This window comes from Gallus gallus, chromosome 33 (genome assembly GCF_016699485.2).
Source record: "Gallus gallus isolate bGalGal1 chromosome 33, bGalGal1.mat.broiler.GRCg7b, whole genome shotgun sequence".
Taxonomy (NCBI): domain Eukaryota; kingdom Metazoa; phylum Chordata; class Aves; order Galliformes; family Phasianidae; genus Gallus; species Gallus gallus.
Genome location: NC_052564.1, coordinates 3,115,995 through 3,141,891, shown reverse-complemented (window position 1 = coordinate 3,141,891; position 25,897 = coordinate 3,115,995). Strand labels below are relative to the sequence as shown.

Sequence of the window (25,897 nt, the reverse complement as noted above, 5' to 3'; positions counted from 1 at the left end):
AGTGCAGCAGAGAGACAGCTGTGCCCATGAGCAGCTCTTCTGCACAGCACAGCAGGGCTGAGGGAATGAACTGCAGGTGTCATGAGGAGAGAAGAGAAAGAACAGAGGGATTACAGGATGTATGGGCTGTGAGCAGGCAGGGAGCTCACTGGAGGAGGATTGCTCACAGCTCTTGACAAGGTAAGTCTCTTGCTGCTGGCCATGCAGCTGCTTTTCCTGGAGGTATCATGAATTTGAGACAACTCATAGCAGATCAGGCTGAAGACACAATGTTTCCTAACTGTGGGGAAGGACCTAATCCAGCTGAGGGCTTCTGTGCTGCAGTGTCAGAGCACAGCCCTGAGGGCTGCGTGTCCCAGGACGGCTGCAGGCTGTGCAGCCGGGGGTGCAGCCGGGTGCCCAGGGCTGTGGTGCAGAGCAGGGTCCCTGCTGTGCCCCAGGGGCTGTGTGCCGGGGCAGGGACTCTGCCGCCTGCCAGGCTCAGCACTCAGCCTGCCCGGGGAGCTGCCCAGGGCGCTGCGGGGAGACGTGTGGGGGGAAGGAGCCCCCGGGAGGGCAGGGCAGGGGCCTTCTGCTGCCACAGCTGCTGCCTGGGGCAGGGGGATCACAGCTACACTGCACCATAGGGTGTTTCCAAAGAAGAGAGACAAGGCAGGGATTTTCCCTTTCCTTCTCATAGTAAAAAGGAGAGAAGGCAGAATTCTAGAAGGGGCTGTCGGCTTTGTCGGCATCTTTGAGAATCCTGAAATGCACTTTTTTCAATCACGTGTTTTGTGAACACTCACACAGAATGAGCTTTCAGACTCTGCTTTCTTAAATGATGGAACCAGTTGAAATCGTTGTTGTTTTCTGCAGACATGAATTATGCACTTACCTGCAAAAAGGCAGCTTTCCCTAACAGAAATTTAAGGGTGCAGAGTTTGGGGCTGGGGGCTTTACATTCACTTCAGATTAAGATATGAGATATGGTAGCAGATGAAAATATCCTGGAAGATAGGATACAAACAGAAAACGAGAGGTAAGCAAAAGCTCCATAAGCTTCTTCAGCTTCTGGATTTCTGACGTTCACAAAATTAATTTCAGGTAATGGAGTTAAATGAACATTGTCCTAAAAGAAAGAAAATGTTTCATAGTATACCAGGAGGTGTGACTCTGAGAATGGCCTTGACTCGTCATTATCTTCTGCACTCTGAACAGGACTCCACGCTCAGGAACTGCAGATGCCCAACAGCAGCTCCATCAGCGAGTTCCTCCTCCTGGCGTTGGCAGACACGCGGCAGCTGCAGCTCCTGCACTTCTGGCTCTTGCTGGGCATCTACCTGGCTGCCCTCCTGGGCAACGGCCTCATCAGCACAGCCGTAGCCTGCGACCACCGCCTGCACACCCCCATGTACTTCTTCCTCCTCAACCTCGCCCTCCTCGACCTGGGCTGCATCTCCACCACTCTCCCCAAAGCCATGGCCAATGCCCTCTGGCACACCAGGCACATCTCCTACGCAGGATGTGCTGCACAGGTCTTCTTTTTATTATTCTTATTTTCTGCAGAGACTTTCCTTCTCACCATCATGTCCTATGACCGCTACGTTGCCATCTGCAAGCCCCTGCACTACGGGACCTTGATGGACAGCAGAGCTTGTGCCACCATGGCAGCAGCTGCCTGGGCCACTGGGGTTCTCTATTCCCTGATGCACACTGTCAATACATTTTCTATACCACTCTGCCAAGGCAATGTTGTGAATCAGTTCTTCTGTGAAATGGCCCAGGTCCTCAAGCTCTCCTGCTCAGAATCAGACTACCTCAGCGAAGCTGGGATTATTGATTTTAGCCTTTCTTTAATTTTTGGGTGTTTTGTCTTCATTGTTGTGTCCTACGTGCAGATCTTCAGGGCTGTGCTGAGGATGCCCTCTGAGCAGGGACGACACAAAGCCTTCTCCATTTGCCTCCCCCACATGTCTGTGGTCTCCCTCTTTGTCAGCACTCTCATGTTTGCCTACCTGAAGCCCCCCTCCATCTCCTCCCCTTCCCTGGACCTGGTGGTGGCAGTTCTGTACTCGGTGGTACCTCCCACAGTGAATCCTCTCATCTACAGCATGAGGAACCAGGAGCTCAGGGATGCCCTGAGGAAACTATGGGAAATCCCCAGCAATATCAGAAAATATTAAAACAGTATTTTGTTAAATGTTGTGTTTGTTATTCCCTAAAACTCGCATTTTGTTTTAAATAGAGTTATACTAAACCTTCTCGTTAATTATTTATTTTGACAAATTCATCTCATGTACCTATAGAACTGGGCTTCCCATGTGCATAAGCACAATGAAGAGGACAGCAGAAATTCATTTCTCTCAGCTCACTTTTCTTCCCTTCTCCTTTAGAGCTGGAAGAGAAACCCCCTTATGCAGGAGGGATTCAGGGGCCAAGAGCCCAGCCGCCAAATGGAGCAGCAGCCCAAGTTTCCTTGCGGGCTGCACCTCACTACTCAGTGGGCTTCTGCTCCTCGCTGCCTTCGGGTCACGGTTGCTGCATTCCTGGGGCCGTGGCAATGGGCAAGGGCAAGGTGTGGTCTTTTGAGTGCTGCTCTCTTTCCGCTTCCATGCCTTTCTACTGTACCTCTACACTCCTGGTAGCCCTTGGGTCTCATATGAATTGACAGCAGTCCTGTTGTCTATACAGTGGCATCCAGAGGCATACAGTGGCAGTGCGGTAGCAGGCAGGAACAGGCAATGTGCACCAATGTGTCAGAGTTTGTCTCCCTGCTACCACCACCATAACACAAGGGGCTGCTTGTCGCAGGCTAGCAACACAACACAGGTTTCTCGTGTGAAAGATTCTCCTTTATTCTCCCAAGCAAGCTTTTTATAGTCTAACACATGTATTCAGTACATTTCCACTAAGAATCCATGGGCTAGAATTCAAGCAAGTTTCATAACAAATCTTCATAACAGCAGCAAACTTATCTTATGCTTAGATGCAAAACATCCTGTTACTCAGCCCTTCTTTCTTTTTCCCAGAGCCTCATTATCATCAAGTCAGCATTCAAAGCGGTCAAACCGACTTCTCCATCCCCCACAGCTGCTCAGGGCAGAGACAGAATCCTGGCGTCAGCCATACAGCCAAGGAGTTGCTCCCTCCTGTTTTGTTTCCGGGGTTTCTCCACAGATTGGAGGACACAGACTGAGAGTCCCAGGCTGATCTGTAAGTGATCAACTGCTGGACCTAGAGCTCCATTCTTGGTGGCACTTATCACAGAATCATTAAGTCATAGAATGTGGTAGGTTGGAAGGAACCTAACATATCCCTTCTAACTGCCCTGCCATGGTCAGGTTGCCACCCATTAGATCAGGTTGTCCAGGGCCAAATCCAGCCTGGCCTTGAGCACCTCCTTGTTGTCCAGCATCTCTGGGCAACTTGTTCCAGTGCTTTACCACCCTCTGAGCAAAGAATTTTCTCCTAATATATAATCTAAATGATTCCTCTTCTAGCAGAAACTGTTCCCCCTTGTCCTGCCATATTTGTACTGTGCAGGAAGTTGATTTCCTTCCTGCCTATGAGCTCTTTTTAAATACTGGAAGGCCGCAGTGAGGTCTCCCCAGAGCCCTCTCTTCTCCAAGCTGAACAAGCACAGCTGCCTCAGCCTGTCTTCATAGGAGAAGCTCTCCGTCCTTCTGATCATCTTGGTGGATCTCCCCTTAGATGGACTCCAACAGCTCCACATTGTTCTTGTGTTGGGAGCCCCAGGCCTTGATGCAGTAATCCATATGGGGTGTGATGGGGTCGGAGCAGGTGGGACAAACAACTCCCTCACCGTGCTGGCCAGCCCCCTTGGTTGCAGCACAGGATTCTGTTTGTCTTTGGGGCTGCAAGCATACACTGCTTGCTCATGTCCAGCCTTTTGTCCATCAGGGCCCCCAAATCCTGCTCCGCAGAGATGCTCTCAGTGAGATCTTTTCCCAGCCTGTGCACATATCTGGGATTGCCCCAACCCATGTTCAGCACCTTGCATTTGGGCTTGTTGAATCTCATCAGGTTCACATTCGCCCACTTTTCAAGTTTCTTCGGGTCCCTCTGGATGACATCTGTTCCTTCTGTTGTATCAGTTGCACCCCTCAGCTTGGTGTCATCATCAGACTTGTTGAGGGTACACTCTATCCCACTGTCTATTTCACTCATAAACATGATGAAGATCACCAATCCCAAGATGAACCTCTGGGAACACCATTCATCACAGGCCTCCACCTGAGCACAGGGCTGCAGAATTGAATTTCCAAGAGTGGCACTACAAGTCTTTTGAATACCTACAGGCAACGTAACTCTCTGGGCAGCCACTTCTGCTAATCAGCAGCCTACAGTAAAGAAATACTTTCTTAAGCTTGGATAAAATTTTGCGTGTTTCATCTAGAACCAATTGTGCTTCACTAACACACCCAGCTCCTTTTCCTCCTTGCAGCTGGCCAGCCACACTGCCCCAGGCCATTAGCAATGCGTGGACTTATCATGACCAAAGTGTAGGACTCAGCACTTTGTCTTGCTAAAGCTCATCCTGCTGTCATCAGCCATTGGATCAGTAAGGATATTAAACAGGGCAGGTCCCAGTACTGACCCCTGAGGAACACCACTCGTGACTGGCCACCAGCAGGATCTAACTCCATTCACCACCACCCTCTGGGCCTGGCCATCCAGCCAGTTCTTTACCCAGCAAAGAGAACACCTGCCCAAGCCATGGGCTGCCAGCTTCTCCAGGAGAGTGCTGTGGGAGACAGAATCAAAGGCTTTGACAAAGTCTAGGTAGATCACATCCACAGCTTTCCCCTCGTGCACCAGACAGGTCACCTGGTCATAGTAGGAGCAGGGAGGTCAAGCAGGACCCGTTATTCATGAATCCATGTTGGCTGGGCCTGATCCCCTGGCTGTCCTGCACATGCCACGTGGTCACACTCAAGGTAATCTGCTCCGTCTTGTTTATTCCTTTTGATGAATACATTAGGTAAAGACACTCCAGGAAGCATCCCAAATCAAAAGCATCATTGGGTTTACCCTGGCTCGATCTTGCATCCACACCATGGTTCTGGTGTTCAGAAGATGGTATCCTCTCTGGTTATAGCTATTCAGAACACTTCCTGCATATAGTTGCTGAGATCCTTGGAGTCATTAATTGCTCCTCTGCATGTGAGTTAGCATCAAACATGACATCTCCAGAGTCAAACTCTTCCAGTGAGGCAATGGTGCCTCTGACTTGGATATGAAACTTCTGAACTTGAATGTTCCATTCTGGTTGACTACCTGTTCATATTGGACATCCTCACAGCCTACAACAGCTGTGCATTACAACGTGATGCCAAGTGGGAGTGGTGCATGCAGCAAGCCATGGCAAGAGGGTCATGCTATTCCAACAATCTAGACATCATTTGCAGATCCAAGACAAAATGCAGTCATGATGCTGTTGTCTTTCAGGAGCTGTTGGCCATGGAGACCCAGGAAATTCTCAGGGAACGTGAGTGGGGTCGAAAAAAATCACATCCTCTGTAAAGACTCTGTATTTCCCTTGTGTGACCGTCCAGTTGTGGAAGCCATTTAACCGTGTCCCTGTGGTCCAAACAAGAGCTCAGGCCTGCAACTGGGCCATGGCTTTCCTGAAGGCCAAGTGTTGCATTTGTTGCTGCACATGAGTGTGCTGGACAGCCCAGGGAACTGGCATGATACTTGGCTACTTCTGACGCCATTTACATGTGAGCCAATAGAAAACAGAGGTTTCATCAGTTGAAGCTGCCTGAGGCACCTTGGTCATCACCCAGGGTCTGTGTGTGAGCAACTGACTCCCCGCTGAAGGACCAAGGACTCAGAGCAGGAGCTCACATGCAGGCAACTCCTTGTGCACACCTGAACTGAACCAGAGGAATCCCAGCTCCTGTGGGTCCGTGGGGAGCTGAATCCCATTTCAGCCCCTGGGTTTCCATCTAGGGATGAGATGCCTGCAAGTACCTCAGCTGGATCACTGCCCTGCCCAGGGGAAGTCCACCCCTCCCTGTCCTTCTCTGTGTGCCCTTTTGGTTACAGCAAAGATTCTCTGGTAGGAATAACTGTATGTCTGTAATTTATCACTGTCCACTGGACATTTGTTGGTTAATACAGCAGATTTCAAAGTACAGTCACAATGCTGTCATCTTTCAGGAGCTGTTGGCCATGGAGACCCAGGGACATCTCAGGGGAGATGAGTGGGAAGGATAAAAATGACATCCTCTGCTGCTGAGCTGGGCCAGGCTCCTGGGACACAGGGAGCCCATACAAGTGGGCAGCTCTTTAGAGCTGTGCCCAGGAGCAGCTCCTCTGTACAGCACAAAAGGGCAAGGGACATGATTGGAGGTGACATGAGGATATAACAAAAAGGACGGAGAGATTACAGGATGTGTACAGTGTGAGCAGGCTGTGAGCTCACTGGAGGAGCATTGCTCTCATCTTTTAAGAAGGTAAGTTTCTTGCGGCAGGCAATGCAGCTCATTTTCCTGGAGGTATCACTGAATTTGGGTCATCTCATTGCAGATCAGGCTGCAAACATTCTGTGTTTCTTTTTCAGGGAAAAAGTCCCAGTCCAGATGCAGGTACTCATTCTTGTTGTCCAGAGCAGGGTCCCTGCTGTGCCCCAGGGGCTGTGTGCCGGGGCAGGGACTCTGCCGCCTGCCAGGCTCAGCACTCAGCCTGCCCGGGGAGCAGCCCAGGGCACTGCGGGGAGATGTGTGGGGGGAAGGAGCCCCTCAGCCGGGCAGGGCAGGGGCCTTCTGCTGCAACAGCTGCTGCCTGGGGCAGGGGGATCACAGCTACACTGCACCACAGAGTGTTTCCAAGAGCACTTTGCAAGAGGAGAGACAAAGCAGGGATTTTTCTTTTATATCCTTAGGGAATGGAAAAGGATTGGAGGCTGAAATTCGAAGGAAGCTGTGAAATATGAACGCATCTCTGGGAATCCTGAATTGTACCTCTCTCAAACTGGGGTTATATGAACAATTTCCTCATGTGCTTTCAGCCTCTCCTCTCCCAAAGGACAGCACCAGCTGAAATTATCATTCTCTACAGACATGAATAATGCACTTTTCTTGAAAACAGGCAGATTTCTCTGACAAAAGACAAATTTAAGCACACACAGGCAGGGATGAGGGCTCTGAGTGCAGACAGGGTAAAGATATGAGACATGGAATTTGCTCCCAAGAAAAAAATATCCAGGAGGCTGGGATAGGATTAGGAAATGAGAGGAAAGTAAGAGCTATATAAGCTTCTACTTCTTACAGGATGCTGAAGATGATGAAAATAAATGGTTATGGAGTTAAATGGACTTTCCTAGTGTAGCAAGAGGAGAGACTCTGAGAATGATCTAAACTTGTCCATGCTCAGGAACCGCAGATGCCCAACAGCAGCTCCATCAGCGAGTTCCTCCTCCTGGCGTTGGCAGACACGCGGCAGCTGCAGCTCCTGCACTTCTGGCTCTTGCTGGGCATCTACCTGGCTGCCCTCCTGGGCAACGGCCTCATCAGCACAGCCGTAGCCTGCGACCACCGCCTGCACACCCCCATGTACTTCTTCCTCCTCAACCTCGCCCTCCTCGACCTGGGCTGCATCTCCACCACTCTCCCCAAAGCCATGGCCAATGCCCTCTGGCACACCAGGCACATCTCCTACGCAGGATGTGCTGCACAGACATTTCTGTTTGTCTTCTTCATCTCGGCAGAATATTCCCTTCTCACTGTGATGTCCTATGACCGCTACGTTGCCATCTGCAAGCCCCTGCACTACGGGACCCTGCTGGGCAGCAGAGCTTGTGCCACCATGGCAGCAGCTGCCTGGGGCACTGGGGCTCTCTATGCTCTGCTGCACACTGCCACTGCATTTTCCCTAACTCTCTGCCAAGGCAATGCTGTGGATCAGTTCTTCTGTGAAATTGCCCAGATCCTCAAGCTCTCCTGCTCAAAATCTGACTACCTCAGGGAAGTTGGGATTATTTATTTTAGTTTTTTTTTAATCTGTGGGTGTTTTGTATTCATTGTTGTGTCCTATGTGCAGATCTTCAGGGCCGTGCTGAGGATGCCCTCTGAGCAGGGACGGCACAAAGCCTTCTCCACGTGCCTCCCTCACCTGGCCGTGGTCTCCCTCTTTGTCAGCACAGCCATGTTTGCCTATCTGAAACCCCCCTCCATCTCTTCTCCATCCCTGGACCTGCTGGTTTCATTTCTGTACTCAGTGGTGCCTCCAGCAGTGAATCCTCTCCTCTATGGTTTGAGGAACCAGGAGCTCAAGGCTGCAGTGAGCAAGACATACATCTCCAACATCCATAAGATGCATACTAGTCTCACAGGAGTCTCAAGGTAACCCTGAATTTATTAGGACAATCACTAATTATTATTTGTCTTCATTTTTGTTTTCACAGGCACGACTTTGATTTCAAAATTGTTATTCTTGGCCTGCTACATTTCTGTAGTGTTTTGACACGCTCATCTCATGTACCTGTAGAACAAGGCGCTTTGTTGATACACACAATAAAGAAGCCAGCAGAAATTTGTCTGTCTCTGCTCCCATATTTTACCATTTCTGAAAGTGGAGGAGCGACTGACGTATGCAGGAGTAGTGCAGAGTCCAGGAACCCAGCTGCAACACGCAGCAGCAGCCTCGTTGTCCATGGGGGCTGCCCCTCACTGCCCAGGAGTTCCATCCCCTTATCTGTGTTTGAGATGGGACTGCTGCTTCCCAGGTCCAATGGCCACAGACAGCAGCAGGAGGTGGTCTTTGTGTTGCTGCTCTCTTTTCACTTCCATACTCCCCTCCTTGTCTACATCCTTGGGGACATGGGTGGACCAGGAGGGTTGCTCTGGACATTTGTCACCCTCAGCCTCTCACATCAGCCATTTCCAGCACTGCCTGCATGTTGATGGCAGATCTTTTTCCTGAAGCCATCTCCACGCTCCTGTTGGTAGAGCGGGTCTTCTGCAGACCCATGTATGGGACATGGCTGGGGCGGCACTGGATCTGTAAAGCAGGAATGCTGGGAAGTGTGGTGCATTCAGGGCTGCCATGGGCACTTGTGCTGGGGAAACTCTTCCCCCCTCAAACACACCTGTCCTGTGCAGTGCAAGCATGATTTGGTCAAGTATGGAGCAGGGACAGCGCAGTGGTAAGTCACAGATGGGAAACCCAACACAGCCAGTAGGGGGGGGGGGGGGGGGGGAGCAGGTGGTCTTGGTACACAAAAAAACAGGTAGGAGGCAGCTGTGTATCCTGGCACAGAAACCAGGGAAGGCTGTGGGCACGTCACTGCAGCATGTGAGAGCTTGTGAGGAGATCATGGAGAATACAGAGCCAGGCTCTGCGGTCTCATACACAGTGGGAGGATGAAAGTGATGGGTGAAACTGGAGACATTCTGCCTGAAGAGAAGGAAAAGATTGTTCACTCAGTTCAGGGCTCATCCTGAGCAAGGTGGCTACTGCCTTGTGTTTTGCCTTCATTGTGCTGACCTGCGTGCAGATCTTCAGGGCCGTGCTGAGGATGCCCTCTGAGCAGGGACGGCACAAGGCCTTCTCCACGTGCCTCCCTCACCTGGCCGTGCTCTCCCTGTTAGTCAGCACTGCCACATTTGCCAACCTGAAGCCCCCCTCCATCTCCTCCCCATCCCTGGACCTGGTGGTGTCATTTCTGTACTCAGTGGTGCCTCCAGCAGTGAACCCCCTCATCCGTGGCATGAGGAACCCGGACCTCAAGGACACATTGGGGAAATTGATGTCATGGACACTTTTCATTAAAAACAAACTTCTCATCTCTCTCTAAATATGTCACAGACTATCCCATAGCAGGCCTGTTTTGCTCTTCTATATTTATAATATTTATTTCTATTTTTTTATTTCTCTTTTTTGCCGTTGTTTTATGTTTATTAATGGTTCTTATGCTGTTACAATGATATTTTGATTCATTGCATGTCTGCTGAGGCATCAACCTGCTCTCTTCCTCCTGGAGCCCATATTTGATGTGGATCAGAGCTGACTCTTGTACCCTCTGTGTAGTGTCTCTGAATCTGCAGGGAAATGAGGTGTCTGCAGTCTTCACTGTGGCAGTGGGGATATACCGCTGCATGGAAGGGAGGGATTCCTGTCATTCTTGCTATATATGAACATTCCAAGTGCTATTGGAAATGCTCTCTTATCATTCCATTTGCTTTGCACACCCACAGACTCCCAGGGAGGAGTTTAGCAGCACTCGGCCTCATCCATCTGGGTCTGCTTCCCACCCTGACCAGCACGGCCAGCACAGAGCCACCCAGGAATGGCCATGGAGGTCAGAGGAGGGATAGATAGTGGTGGGAGCTGTCCTGGGCATGTCATTTCCCTGCAGATGCTCGTATGACAAGGAACCCTATGACCTTGTGGTTGTTCCTCAGCCCCCGTCGTTACTTTGGCACTTCCCCAAATACCACCCTTGGACAAGACTGTGTGGGTGCTGGGGGCAGCTGGAGCACCAGGGTCTGGTTGTGACCATACACAGGATGAGCCCTCTTCTGGGTGCTCTGCAGGGCTGAATCCTCTGGGAGCCTTCAGGAGGAGGGAGCAGTCAGAGGTGATCCTGGGGCCCTGGAGACCACCCCATGCCCATGGGGCCACAAAGCAGGGTCCCTCAGGGCACAGATCCAACAAAGCTTCTTGTTGCATGAACAGAAAGGAGACACTGCTCAAGGAAGCTACCACCAGCCCCAGACCTCATACCAGTGGTTCCCAGCAGCACTTTTCACCGTAATCTGCTGAGGGCTGAAATGAGACCACTCCATATTCCTACTGGGCTCAGTGCCTGCACTGGGGAATGGGTAGCCCGGCCTGGTCCCTATCAAGGCCCAGAGCCCAACAGAGCCCAGAGCAGGGCTGGCTGTGAGCCGTGTGGGATACACTGGGGCTGGGCAGGGTCCAGCTGGTGAGGGAGCAGAAGGACAGTGTGGGCTGTCAGGGCTGTGCTGGGGGCATGCTGCCCCACACAGTGCCTGCACAGAGCTGCCAGGGGCTGCCTGTGGGTCAGTGGGGATGCGCTGTCCTGCAGGAGGGAATGTACATGGACCCTCATGCTGTAGGACTTGGACCCCAAAATCACCCTGGAACTCAGTGCCCAGCTGTGCTGTGCTCACCTTGCCTGGCTCCCAGGTGCCCTCCATGCTGCTCTGTCACTGCCTCTCAACAGGACGGGAGAAAACACAGTTACAAAATTCCTGGGTTGAGAAAAAAGCATTTTATTCTTTCCCTGCTTATAACCTAATGACAACAGATTTTGTGCATTAATCGTAGCAAATATAATGCAGGTTTTTCTGCATAATATTAATATTAATATATTATAATGCACACTTTGGAACAGCTATTGAACTCAGTGTCCCTTTCACTTTAGTATACTAAATGAACCTAGACCTAATCCACTGCGGTTTTGACTAATACTTTATAGAATCTGTATCATTTCCAACACTGACTTTCCCCACAGTTTGTTAGAATTTCTTATCCCTCTTGTTCTTTATGCCTTCTGCTGGCTTACCAGAGACATAGGAATGACCATGAGCTGCATTCCTAAAGTTACAGACCTCAGCCCTGAATTCAAGGCTGTCCTACTGGCTACTACAGAAAGAATGACTTCCAAAGCCCTTTGCCAGCCTTGTTCCTGCTGCGGGTCTGTCACCTCCAGAGACAGAAATAACCTCCAAAACACCATCTAGTCACGTTTGGTCCAAGGTGGTGAGTTCTGCTTGCACAAGTGACCTCACCTCAACATATCTATCCCTGCCTTGTGGCCCATTGCTCAGCGCTAGGGCAGCTCCAGGGTGCCCCTGCCGGCTGCCTCTTTCTGCTGTGCCCCGAGGTGCTGCGCTCTGTGCACTGAGACCACGTGGGCAGTGATTAGAGCATGGTGGGGAAACAGCCCGGGGCCGGGACTTTGGACTAGGGACTGTGACATCCCCTCACCATGAGGAAGGTTTCTTCTAGGGGGTCCTGTTTTGGGACTGGCAGAGCGGTGATCTCTTCAGCTTGATGGAAAGGTGCCTGGACCGGGTGCTCCCAAGTAGGGCTGATGAGCGCTGAACTGAGGAATGGAACTGATGTGCGGAAATCAAACTCTACAGCCACAGAGTAGTTATAACACAGGTCAGCTTAATCAGCACTGCACACATGCCGGATGCAGAGGGGATAATGCCTCCGAACCTGCATACCAGAGGGCAAGTAAGGCACATACTTAAAGAGCAAGCTGCAAACATATGCATTAGATGTCCAAGAAAAGGCTGGTTTATTACTGTGAGTCCCTAAAAGTATTGACATTCCCCCTCCTCTCCTCTCCGTCCAGCCCAAGTCTTTTACACATGCTCTTTTACACATGCATATCTCTCGGTGGTCTTTCTGATGAAGGTCATCATGTTATTTTCTTGGGCTTGTGTCTGGATGGAGGACACTTGGCTGGCTCTGGTTGGTCGTCTCATTGTCCAGAACTCCATTCAGTAACCCACTGCTTCTCTGTTAATTTGTGTTTTTATGATCCAAGCCTGCTACCTTGCATTCCAGAGATAGGATACTGTAGGACAAGTGAAGGCAATGACAGAGCCTATATTTGTGAAGAAGGCACTGGAGGAAAAGATATCAGAAAGGAATTGACTCACCCCTCCTGGTAACAGTGTGGAGAGAGGGACAAGCTGAGGAATGTGACCCTCCCCGTTTCGTTCCGTCACACCACTGGAGAGCACGGCAGGGGCAAAAGGGGGACCCGCGCAGACTCAGACTGCACAGGAAGTATTGCAGAGGCAGAAGGGGTGGCTCCAGACCACCGCCCCTGCTCCAGGCACCCACACACCCATGTAGCCCACCCATTGGTTCAGGCTGTGACCCTGGAATTCTACTACAGATAGATAATGATGTTATTTGGAAAAATGGGAAACCCGCTGTCTGCGCTAATTGTCTGTAGAAGAGCATCTGTTATCGGCAGCGAGAACCTGGCTTAGCAAGGTCAAGTAAACCTGAAATAAAGGGTGTTTAAATGCAGTAGAAAAGTGTGAATAAACTCAGAGAACAGTGTGAGTAAACCCAGAGAAAAATGTGAATAAACTCAGAGTAAAGTGTGAGTACACCTGGTGTAGTGTGTGACTAAACCAAGAGTAAAGTGTGTGTGTAGACCGAAAGTAAAGTGTAAGACGCAGACTAAGGTGTGAGTACACCCTTAGAAGAGAATGAGTAAAGTATGGTGAAGTGTGCATAACCCAAAGCAAGGTGCGAGTAAACTCAGACTAAAGTGTGAGTAAAACCCAGAGAAAGGTATGAGTACACCCGGTGTAGAGTATGTCTAAATGTGGCAAAGTGTGTGTAGATCAAGAGTAAAGTGTGGGGACACTTGGAGTTAAGTATGGGAAGACATAGATTTAAGTGAGATAAAACGTGGATTAAAGTGTGTGCAAACCCTGAGTAAAGAGAGAGTGAAGTATGAGTAAAACATTGGTACAGTGTGAGAAAAACCCAGAGTAAACTTTGAGTAAGCTGGAAGTAAAGAGTGAATAAACCTGGAGTAAATGGTGAGTAAAAGCCAGAGAAAAGTTTGAATACCAATGCAACATGTGAGTGAAACCAAAGCAAAGTGTGAGTAAAAGCAGGAGAAAAGAGTAAACCTGGAGTAATCTGTGACAAAACCCACAGTAATCGCTGAGTAAACCTGAAGAAAAGCGTGAGTAAACTAGAAGTAAAGTGGTAGTAAACATAGAGTAAAGTGTTAATAAACATGGAATACAGTGTGTGTAAAATACACAGTAAAGTGTGAGCACACCCAAAGTATAGTAGTGACCAAACCCAGAGTAACGTGTGTGCAAATCCAGTATAAAGTGTTAGAAAATCCAGGAGAAACGTAAGAGTAAACCTAGAGTAATGTGTGAGTAAAACATGAGTAAAGTGTGAGTAAAACCTGGAGTAAATGTCAAGTAAAATGCTGAATAATGTAGGGCACCCTCAGAGTAAACTGTGAGTAAAACTGGAGTCAAGTGTGTGTGAACCTGGAGTCAAGTGTGAGTAAGAACCTAAATAAGCAGCAGAGTAAAATGGAGTAAAAAGTGAGTGAACCCAGAGAAAAGAAAGAGTAAACCCAGAGGAAAGTGCGAGGAAACAAAAAATAATGTTTGAGTAAAATCCAAAATAAAGTTTGGGTAAGCCTGGAGTAAAGTGTGAGTAAAGCTGGAGTAGAGAGAGAGTAAAACACTAAGTAGACCTAGAGTAAAGTGTGAGTAAACACTCTGCAAAGTATAAGTAAACCTGAAGTAAAGCGTGAGTAAACCCGGAGGACAGTGTGAGTAAACATAAAGTGTGAGTAAACCTTATATAATGAGTGAGTAAACCTTCAGTGAAGCATGAGTAAAACCCAGAATAAGGTGTGAGTATATCTCAAATAGAGTGTGACTACAGCCAGTGCAATTTGTGCGTAAAACCCATAGAAATGTCAAAGTAAGACAGGCCTAAAGTGTGAGTAAACCCAGAGTAAAGTGTGAGTAAAACCTGAAAGAAGTTGTGAGTACACCTGGAACAGAGTGTGAGTACACCCAGTGAACAGTGTGTGTAATACCTGGAAAAAGCTAAGAAGAAAGCTTGAGTAATGCATGAATGAACCCAAAGTGTGAGTTTGAGTAACCCAGAGAAAAGAGTGAGAAAAATACGGAGAAAAGTGTGACTAATCACGGAAGTGTGAGTAAACCTGGAGTAAAGTGTGAGTAATTCTGGAGTAAAGTGTGAATAAAACATGAAGCAAGGTGAGAGTACACCTGGAGTATGGAGTGAGTAAAACCAAGAGAAAAATAAGAGTAAACATGGAGTAAACCTGGAATAAACTTGAATCAAGGTCCGAGTAAACCTGGAATAAAGTGTGAGTACATCCTGAAGTAAGGTGTGAATAAACCCGGTGTAAAGTGTCATGAAGTAAACGGTGAGTAAAACCATGTGAGAGGTAGATGGTGTTTTTGCAGTGGAAATTCCCAGTCACAAAGAAAGCTGCTGAACCGAGCAAGGTTGAGACTGGGGTGTTCGGACCTGGGTAGAATTGGCACAGGCAATACTAGGTAAGGTAATAACATAGGGCAGGGAAGAGTCCGGTACAGGACAGAACTAGTGGGCAGACTGTTGATAATATTGTCCTCCTAGCGCCATACAAAGTACAGAACACACCTAAAAAACAAAGGATTGGTAACAGACACTGTATGGAAATGTCAGGTAGCAACAGCGTTGGAAGGTTGTGAGCCTGAGACGCTCAACCAATGAGTGCCAGGAGAGGTTTTACCTGCGTCGGACCCAGGGTATACAATGGGATGGATTTCACTGACTAGTTGTGCAATTTCTCCCTTGTCAGTAGAGGGTGTGTGCAATAATGGATACTGCAATAATGGATAGACTGCTCTTCCCAGAGATCTTGGCCTGATTAGAAACTGTTGACTTGAGCGTGTTTCTCACATAGGTTTACAGGTGTACCATTCAGGGTTGTGAGTGAGTTGGGAAAAAGCAAGTCCATCAAAAAACAAGTTTGCTGTCAGAACCTCTTACAGCACAATCAGAATGTTTTGGACGGAGCAAGGCCATCTCATTTTTCACAGGACTCTCCTCCCCCAAGTCTCCAGCCTTCAGTCTGTTGACATGGCAATGCTCTTCCAAGCCTTTGAGACAATTCCAGGCACACCTCAGGAAAAGTGATTCTCCTCGGTCTGCTACGTAACGCAGGACCTGAGGGCTGACACAACTGCAAGGAGAAAGGAGAACAGCGTGGTGCTGCAAAGAGAGCAGCACTGAAAAGACCCCGTCCTGCTGCTGCCCATGGCCGTGGCTCCAGGGAAGCAGCAGCAGCACAACTGAAAGGCAGCAGAGAGGGAGCGGCCACCAGGAGGTGAAGGACAGCCCCACAGACAGCAGGGCTGCAGCTCCGTGTGGCAGTTGGGCTCTTGGTTCCTGCACCCCTCCTGTGTGCAGGGCTGCTCTCTGGGATCCAGAGGAGGTGGGAGCTGAGATAAATGATATTCTGATGATTTCTTTATCTGATTTACTTTTGTCCATTAGGACTGCAAGACAGAAGACAAAGGTAGAAATAAAGAAGAAATGTGATGAACAGTATTGCTTTATTGGAAGTAAAATTACCATAGGAACAACAAAGAGGGAGTGAGGGCAAAAGAGAAGAAATAAAGGCAGTCTGAGTTTTCCATTTTACTGATGCCGTAGCAATATATGTCCAAAGAGTTTCCTGAGAGCTTGCTTGATCTCCTGGTTCCTCATGCTGTAGATGATGGGGTTCATGACTGGAGGCACCACCGTGTATAACACTGCCACCACCAGGTCCAGGGATGGGGAGGAAAGTGATGGGGGCTTCAGGTAGGCAAATGTGGCAGTGCTGACAAAGAGGGAGACCACAGCCAGGTGAGGGAGGCACGTGGAGAAGGCTTTGTGCCGTCCCTGCTCAGAGGGCATCCTCAGCACAGCCCTGAAAACCTGCACATAGGAGAAAAGAATGAAAACAAAACACCCAGATGCTAAAGATATACTAAATACAAGAAGTGAAATTTCCTTGAGGTAGGACTGTGAGCAGGAGAGCTTGAGGATCTGGGGGATTTCACAGAAGAACTGATCCACAGCATTGCCATGGCAGAGAGGCAGTGAAAAAGTATTGGAAGTGTGCAGCAGGGAATTAAGGACCCCAGAGCCCCAGGCAGCTGCTGCCATGGTGGCACAAGCTCTGCTGCCCAGCAGGGTCCCGTAGTGCAGGGGCTTGCAGATGGCAACGTAGCGGTCATAGGCCATGACCGTGAGAAGATAATATTCTGTTGAAAACAAAAACAAAACCAAAAAAACCTGTGCAGCACATCCTGCGTAGGAGATGTGCCTGGTGTGCCAGAGGGCATTGGCCATGGCTTTGGGGAGAGTGGTGGAGATGCAGCCCAGGTCGAGGAGGGCGAGGTTGAGGAGGAAGAAGTACATGGGGGTGTGCAGGTGGTGGTCGCAGGCTACGGCTGTGCTGATGAGGCCGTTGCCCAGGAGGGCAGCCAGGTAGATGCCCAGCAAGAGCCAGAAGTGCAGGAGCTGCAGCTGCCGCGTGTCTGCCAGCGCCAGGAGGAGGAACTCGCTGATGGAGCTGCTGTTGGGCATCTGGTACTTCTGGGCCCCAGGACCTGTGGTCACAAGAAACTGTCCAAGAAGTAGGAAAGTTAGTGACAAGGCATTCCATGTGGGTAATGTTCATTGCTATCAGTGATGTGAGCTACATTTTACGCAGTTGATTTTGCCATGAGCACCTCTGCGCTTTTTCTCAGGGAAGCTGCCTTGTCCCTGTGTGTACATGGGAACGTGGTGGTGCTGTGGTGATGTTCTGTCCAGAATTTGTACGATGAAATCCCTTCTAATACAGAAATGCTTGTCAGCATCTGCACTACCAATGCCAGAAATATGGGTGTTGAAAAGAAAAGTTTTAATGATGTTTTTTTCCTGCGCAGTCTGTTCCCACTCACCACAGCCAAGGTGTGTTCAAATGAAGTCAGAAATCCTGAGCTGTAGTGCAGCACTGCTGCTTAGTGCAGGGTAAGGGGAGCTGGTTGGGCTTGTTTCCACACACTCTGAACTTGCAGATGTTGGAGACTAAGGGAGAATGCCCTCCCACGTTACCTTGAAAAGAATGCAGACCCTGCTGAGAGCAGTGGAAACCACTGTCCATCATGGAACGCTCACCCTTTCTCAGGGGTCCTGAGGAAGGTCTTATCACCACACATCTAGAAAACGACACCTACAATTCATTTCACCAACCCCAGAGCATTTCCTTGCATATAGCATCTCTCCCCTTCATCCCTGCATATTGATCTCGATCCTGTGGGAAAAATTGGCACCCTAGAGGTCAGCTCACAGCTCTCAGGGACACTTCAAGGAGATGTGTGCCAGTGGTGGCATCTTATTAAGGGAAAGCAAACTCCTTCCCAGCCTCACAGACTACATTGCCCACAGCCCCAGGCAGTCACTCTCAGCCCCTGTGCACTGCAGAGGGCGATGGACACGTGCCTGGGGAGATGCTGCTCTGCTCTGTTGGAGCTCTGGCTGCATTCCTATTTGCTGTTCAGAACCCATCCTGTCTACAGAGCATTACCTAAGTGCATGTTCATGTTTGCAGGTGAAAAGGGAACAAAAGAGTACCTCAATGACTTCAGCAAAGTAAATATCTGCTTTCAGAAAGTAAAGAGACTGAATGTACTTGAAGATTCTCAATTGATGGACTCAAACACTCTACATTGTTACCCTCCACTAGAAGTAGGAAGCAGAAAACATGGCGGAAAATCCCTCCTTAAGCCTTCACTGTGGAAAGTCCCCAGTGGTGCAGCTCCCCGGGCAGGCTGAGTGCTGAGCCTGGCAGGCGGCAGAGTCCCTGCCCCCGCACACAGCCCCTGGGGCACAGCAGGGACCCTGCTCTGCACCACAGCCCTGGGCACCCGGCTGCACCCCCGGCTGCACAGCCTGCAGCCATCCTGGGACACGCAGCCCTCAGGGCTGTGCTCTGACAATTAAGCACCAAAGCCCTCAGCTGGAGCAGGCCTTTCTCCACAGTAAAGAAACATGGAGCTCCTTCAGCCAGATATGTAATGGGATGTCCCAGAGTTAGTGATCCCTCCAGGAAAATCAGACTCATTGCCTGGAGCAAAAGACTTACCTTTTCAAGGATAGTGAGAAATGCACCTCCAGTGAGCTCTCAGCTTGCTATTGTGCCACACAATATCTAAGCTCTCTTGCTTCTCTCCTCCCCATCTCCTGATGGTCATGGCCCCAGCCCTGCTGTGTGGTGCTCAGAAGCTGCTCCTAGGCACAACTGTCTCTCTGCAGCACTGCCCACTTGTATGAGCTCCCTGTGTCTCAGGAGCCCTGCACAGCTCAGCAGCAGAGGAGGTGATTTCCTTCTCCCCACAGCCCTCCCTGGAGATATCCATGGTCCTCATGAGCTGACAGCTCCGGCAAGACAGCACAGTCATCACTGCAGAATGCACTTCAAAGTCAGATCCATTAATCAACACGTCCAGAGGATTCCAAAAACATGGATGCTCCTAACAAAAGAGGACCATGAGAGGACCAAATGCCAAATCTGGAAACCTCTGTTCATGTTCCATAACAAAAATGACAAACAGACAAGGACAGGGTGGGGTTGACTTCCCCTGTTCTGCTCAGTGATAGAGCTGAGGCAGCGCAGGCATAACATTACAGGATCATCTAATGGCTTAGGTTGGAGGAGACTTTAAATAGCACCTAGTTCCAAGCCCCCAGGCATGGGCAGGGCACCAACCATCAGATCAGGCCCAGGATCCCATCCATCCTGACCTTGAATGCCTCTCGGGATGGGGCACACAGAATATCTTTGGGCAACCTGTTCCACTTCCTTTGAGTAGAAAATTTCTTCCAAAAATCTTAACTAAATCTCCCATCCGTACTTTAAAGCCATTTCCCTTTCTCCTGTTACTATCAGACCATCTCATCCTAACCCTAAGACTGGGCATCTCATCCGCTGATGGAAACCCTGGGACTGAAATGTGGTTCTGTTCCCCAGAGGTCCATGGGAGCCAGAAGTCCTCTTAGTTGAGTTCAGATGTGCACAATGAGGTGTCTGTGTGTGACTCATTTGAATGGCATCAGAAACTTATAGGGTCATGCCAATTTCCTGATGACAGGAAGCTGGCAAACATTGTTCCAGTTTGAAAGAAGAGCAAGAAAGATGAGCTAGGCAATTATGAACCTGTCAGTCTCACTTCAGTACATGGTAAAATTATGGGAAAAAAAAAAAAAAAATGATGATGAAAGCTATTGAAAACACCGGAAAGACAATTCTGTCCTTGGTCAAAGCCAATACAAGTCCATGAGTAGAAAATCCTATTGAACTTAATGTCCTTTGATGAAGAGGTCATCCATTTAGATGAACAAGGGAAGCAAACTGATGTTGTCGTTTTGGATTTCAGTAGAGCTTTTGATACTGTTCCTCAGAGAATACTTCTGGACAGAATGTCCTGCATAGGGTTAGACAGAAACACAGTGTTGTCAGTGAGCATTTGGCCAGTGGATGGGGCCCAAAGGCTTACACCAGAAGTGCTCCATCAAGCTGGCAGATGGTCACAAGCAGGGTTCCCCAGGGCTCCATTTGAGGACCATTTCTCTTTGATGTTTTCATCAATGATGTGCATGCAGGACTAAAAGTTGTTTTGAGCAAGTATGCTGATGATATTGAACTGGGAGGTGCTATTGCCTCCACTGAGGGTGGAGAGGCCTTGCACAGTGCTGTGGACAAGACAGAGAACTGGGCAAGCACCAACCACATGAGGTATAACAAGAACAAGTGCCTGATTCTGCACCTGCACAGGGGCAGCCCTGGACATACACACTGACTGGGGGATGGGACACTGGAGAGCAGTGCCACTGAAAGGAACTGGGGGTCCTGGTCAACAACAAATTGGGCGTGAGTCAGCAGTGTGCCCAGGCAGCCAGGAAGGCCAACCATCCCCTGGGGTGCATTGCGCACGGCACTGCAGGCTGGGTGAGGGAAGGGATTGTCCCTCTTTGCTCTGCACTGCTGCAGCCTCACCTGGAGCCCTTGGTGCACTTCTGGGCACCATAGAACATAAAGGACATACAACTGTTGGGTAGTGATCAAAGGAGGACTCTAGAACTGAGAGATCTGAAGTTTCCTTGGGATTGACTGCTAGTTCAGGCTGGGCCCTTCTCACATCCCACATCCTGGGATGAGACACACTGCCCACATGGGACTTGGGCCTCATGGCATCCTTGCACCCCATGCACAACCTGGGAGCTGCTGTCCCCTTGTCTTTCATTTGACCTCATACAAACCTCCATCCCACTGCCCCAGGAAGGGCCCTGAGCCAGCATGAGGGACAGGATCTCCCTGCCAAGGGTCTGGGGATCAGGGCTTGGCCTTTCTGCTTCATAACACAAAGGAGGCTTTTCTCAGCATCACAGCCACCATCCCAGTGCCTTTGCCTGCCTGTAACCATGGCTTCCAATTATCTGCTCTAACAAGTCCCTGGGGAAGCTTGCTTGTTAGTGGCCCTCCGTGGGGCCCATTAATACTCCAAGAAACTTCTCTGTTCCTTCTGACTTGGTCTTCTTGAGCACTTTGTGCCATCTTCTCTCTGCACTGGAGGTTGATGGACTCAGCAGCAAATGCCCCCATGGGCACATTACAGCGTAAGGAGCCCTCCTGTGCCTTGTGCCTTCCTGTCCTCTTCTTCAGGTGTTCAGAAATTGCACAACAAAATGAAAAGGTATCTGGAGAAAGCTTAAAGAACAAGATTACGATGGGCACTTAAGTAGTCTCCATATTTATTTATTTATTTATGGTTGTGTTTAAACAAGAAGCTAAAGCAGCACTTGGCAGTTGATACTGATCCAGGATGTCTCATAATGAGCTCTGCTCTGTCACTGTTGTGGACAAATGTCCTCCTCAACTTCCCCACCCCATTTCTACTGCCATTGGCCCCATGGGACTTGCATCATTTTTCCTCACATCACTCTTCTCCTCTGGAGTCACCTGCTCAATGTTAAACCTCCTTTGCACCAACTCCCACTAGCTTTTCTCAGAGAATCAGCTGCACGTGGGCAATGAAAGAGTTCTTGTTTTTGCCCACAAACAGAAAGAAACTTGATGCACTTAAACGAAAAGTAAAACACAGTGATTATCTGCATGCCTTGTCCAAGCTGCTCCTAATGGGGTTTGTCTTTCACAAAGAATATTTGTAGAAGAAATGAGTTAGACAGAGATAGGAAGGGATAGATATAATCACAGTAAAGGAGCTGAGAAAAGAGTCCGTCAGACTTTGGAGAGATGGAGCAGGTTCCAATAATCTCCCTGAAGGTCACTGGTCAGCCAGGCAGTTGGGAAGCATTTGAGTGAGCAATGTGCAGAGGATGGGGAAATGTGGAGAGCAGTGGGAAGAATGTGTGTGTCCGTATTGCCTGCTGAAAACATGCCCTTCAGCATGGTCATTAATTTAGGAGAGCTGGAGACCTCTGGAGGATGAGAGACATGAAATATGCAGCAGGGTAGAGCAGTTGCTGTGTCCTGCAAACACAGTTCTGGAAAACACTTTCATTTTTCAGGGAAATAAAAAAAAAAAAGTAGATACAAAATCCCCTCAAACACCACTGTTTTCAATTTAAAAAGAAAGTGGACATCTGAGAATATCAGAATTTGAGTAGTGTGTTATCGCATTTTCATTGTTTTCTATCTTTGTCTTCAATTCTGTGTTTCAATTTTGTTGACATAAACATCTTCCAGACTTGCAGCTTCAAAAAGAACACCTCTGTTTGTCTCTCCTCACAGGGAAGTGCTCCAAACCGAATCAGCTTGTGGGAACTTATCAAAATCCACTCCCATTTGCTGACATCTTTCTTCTCCTGGAGGCACCACTCTGGATAATGCCTTTCCTCCATCTTCCAGACATGGTTTCTTCATATAAAAAAGGAGGAGAGTGACTCTTCACATCATTTCTGAATATGGTAAAAGGTAAAGGATGAATGATAATAAACTAAAAGAGAGATTTACATTTGATGTTGGGAAGGCATTCCTTACATTTTGTAGATCATGATGTGAGGTGCAGGACGGGTGTGGAACAGGTAGCCCAGAGAAGTTGTGGCTGCCCCATCCCTGGAGATGTTCAAGATGTCAAGGGCCCAAGGCATCCAGATCTACCGTGTGACAGCCCTGACCACAGCAAGGGAGTCGGAATTAGATGGTCTTTAATGTCCTTCCAACCCAACTCATTCAAGGATTCTGTGACTCCTGTCACTTTCTTCCAAGTTGAAATCCCTTTTTTTAGGTATTCCCTGATCACCTCCTCTTTTACTCAGGGCACACGTGCATTGAACCAACGTTTCCCACCTGTCTCTGGCACCTAGGATTCCAAGAAGCCCAGGCCAACTGATTAACAGCAAGGGCAGGAAGGAAAGGAGTATCAGAGTCTTTTCCATGTCCTGTCTCACCAGGTTCCCTGTCCCATTCTACTCTGGGCCCACATTCTCCATAGCCTTCCTTTTGTAGCTTACATATTTCTACAAGCCCTTCTTGTCTGTGATATGCCTGGGCACATTCAATTGCAGTTGACCTCCAACATTCCTAAACTCATCTCAACAGGTACACTGGACAAAGTCTCTGCATTACTGCCAGCTGACCAGGTCTACCGTTCCCATCTGTCTGTGGAGAACATCTTCCACATGTTCTTCCTGATCAGGAAGCCAGGAATGGACACTGTTGGTCTCCTCTGTTTGCCATTTCCATTCATTCAAACCTGGCTGCTCTGCCATCCCCAGGCAGAGCTCAGTGCACTTTCACAGAGGGCATTTGCCCTTCCTTGTCTCCTCACACATCCATCGTAAAGACTCTGTATCCCCCTTGTGCTTCAGTTCAGTTGTGGAAGCCATTAAACCGTGTCCCCGTGGTACAAACAAGAGCTCAGGCCTGCAACTGTACAAACATTTCTAGCTCTGCATGTGCTGCTGTTCTAATAGTGTAAGAACACATAAGAAAACACCCTAATTGGAAAGCACCATTGAACATAGACTGGCAAGATAGCTCATCTTTGATTTTTGTATTCAGATGGTGGCATAAAGGCATAAGCTCCACTGTGGGGCTCAAGGTTGTCCAAGAAGCACGGGCACTCGTAGGGCATGGCTTTCCTGATGGCCTTGAGCTGCATTTGCAGCTGCATGGACAACTGCCATGCACACGGGAAGTCCACTCCTCCCTGTCCTTCTCCATGTGCCTTTTTTGTGTCAGCAAACACTCTCTGGTACGACTAACCATATGTCTGGAATTGCTGACTGTCCGCTGGATATTTGGTGGTTAATTCAGAAGATTTCAAAGCATAGACATGATGCTGTTGTCTTTCAGGAGCTGTTGGCCATGGAGACCCAGGGACATCTCAGGGGAGATGAGAGGAGAGGATGAAAATGACATCCTCTGCTGCTGATCTGGGCTGAGCTCCTGGGACACAGGGAACACCTACAAGTGGGCAGCGCTGCAGTGAGACAGCTGTGTCCAGGAGCAGCTCTTCTGCACAGAACAGCAGGGCTGGGGGAATGTTCTGCAGATGGCATGAAGATAGAAGAGAAAGGACGGAGAGATTACAGGATGTATGGGGTGTGAACAGCCTATGAGCTCACTGCAGGAGGACTGCTCACAGCTCTTGGCAAGGTAAGTCTTGCTACAGGCAATGCAGCTGCTTTTATTGGGCGATCACTGAATTTGAGACAACCCATAGGAGATCGGCCAGAAGACATACCATTCTTGCTAATCATGGAGAAGGAACTGCTCCAGCTGAGGGCTTCTGTGCTGCAGCGACAGAGCACAGCCCTGAGGGCTGCGTGCCCCAGGACGGCTGCAGGCTGTGCAGCCGGGAGTGCAGCCGGGTGCCCAGGGCTGTGGTGCAGAGCAGGGTCCCTGCTGTGCCCCAGGGGCTGTGTGCCAGGGCAGGGACTCTGCCGCCTGCCAGGCTCAGCACTCAGCCTGCCCGGGGAGCTGCCCAGGGCGCTGCGGGGAGACGTGTGGGGGGAAGGAGCCCCCCGGCAGGGCAGGGCAGGGGCCTTCTGCTGCCACAGCTGCTGCCTGGGGCAGGGGGATCACAGCTACAGTGCACCATAGGGTGTTTCCAAAGGTGTTTGCTCCTCTTTGCAAGAGGAGAGACAGGGCAGGGATTTTTCTTTTATACCCTAAGAGAAGGGAAAAGGATTGGAGGCAGAAATCTGAAGAGAGCAAGAAACTATGAACACATCTCTGAGTACCCTGAATTGTACCTTTCTCAGTCTGCTGTTATATGAACAATCTCCTCATGTTCTTTCAGCCTCTCCTCCCCCAAAGGACAGCAAGAGCTAAAATTATTGTCATTATCTGCAGTCATGAATAATGTACTTAGCCTCCAATCAAACAGATTTCTCTAACAAGTTGAAGTACATAGAAGTTAGTGTTAGGGGCCCTAAGAGCAGTTGGGGTAAAGAAAAGAGATGTGGAAACAGCTCCTGCGATAAAAATATCCAGGAGCCTGGGATATGATTAGGAAATGAGAGGAAACTAAATGCTCCTTAAGTTTCTACTTCTTACATGATTCTGAAGCTCGTGAAAATAAACTCATGCTATGGAGTTAAATGCATTTTCAAAGTGCTGCAGGAGGAGTGTCTCTGAGAATGTTATCGACTCATCATTATCTTCTGCACTCTGAACAGGACTCCATGCCCAGGAACCGCAGATGCCCAACAGCAGCTCCATCAGCGAGTTCCTCCTCCTGGCGTTGGCAGACACGCGGCAGCTGCAGCTCCTGCACTTCTGGCTCTTGCTGGGCATCTACCTGGCTGCCCTCCTGGGCAACGGCCTCATCAGCACAGCCGTAGCCTGCGACCACCTCCTGCACACCCCCATGTACTTCTTCCTCCTCAACCTTGCCCTCCTCGACCTGGGCTGCATCTCCACCACTCTCCCCAAAGCCATGGCCAATGCCCTCTGGCACACCAGGCACATCTCCTACGCAGGATGTGCTGCACAGGTCTTCTTCTTTCTCTTCTTCTTCTCAGCAGAATATTCCATTCTCACCATCATGTCCTATGACCGCTATGTTGCCATCTGCAAGCCCCTGCACTATGGAACCCTGCTGGGCAGCAGATCTTGTGCCACCATGGCAGCAGCTGCCTGGAGCACTGGGCTTCTCTATTCCCTACTGCACACTGCCAATACATTTTCCCTGCCTCTGTGCCAGGGCAATGCTGTGGATCAGTTCTTCTGTGAAATCCCCCACATCCTCAAGCTCGCCTGCTCATATGCCTACCTCAGGGAAGCTGGGCTTATCATGGCTTTTGTTCTTGTCTTATTTGGGTGTTTTGCTTT

The 25,897-nt window shown here is 49.3% G+C and overlaps 3 protein-coding genes across 3 annotated transcripts; 2 read left to right on the top strand and 1 right to left on the bottom strand.

The window, feature by feature from the left end:
- The first annotated feature begins 1,220 nt into the window (after positions 1-1,220).
- On the top strand, positions 1,221-2,162 carry LOC121108030 (olfactory receptor 14J1-like). Its single transcript, XM_040654687.1, has one exon. It carries the CDS (start codon positions 1,221-1,223, stop codon positions 2,160-2,162), a length of 942 nt encoding a protein of 313 aa, XP_040510621.1.
- Positions 2,163-16,159: 13,997 nt separating this feature from the next.
- Positions 16,160-16,764, bottom strand: LOC112530803 (olfactory receptor 14J1-like; the record flags this gene model as incomplete). The annotated part of the gene is made up of 1 exon (XM_025145321.2): positions 16,160-16,764. A coding segment is annotated over one exon (561 nt), but the record flags the coding sequence as incomplete, so codon positions are not given.
- An 8,498-nt stretch (positions 16,765-25,262) lies between these two features.
- LOC121107950 (olfactory receptor 14I1-like) lies at positions 25,263-25,649 on the top strand (the record flags this gene model as incomplete). Its single annotated transcript, XM_040654556.1, has 1 exon — positions 25,263-25,649. A coding segment is annotated over one exon (387 nt), but the record flags the coding sequence as incomplete, so codon positions are not given.
- Positions 25,650-25,897: the final 248 nt, after the last annotated feature.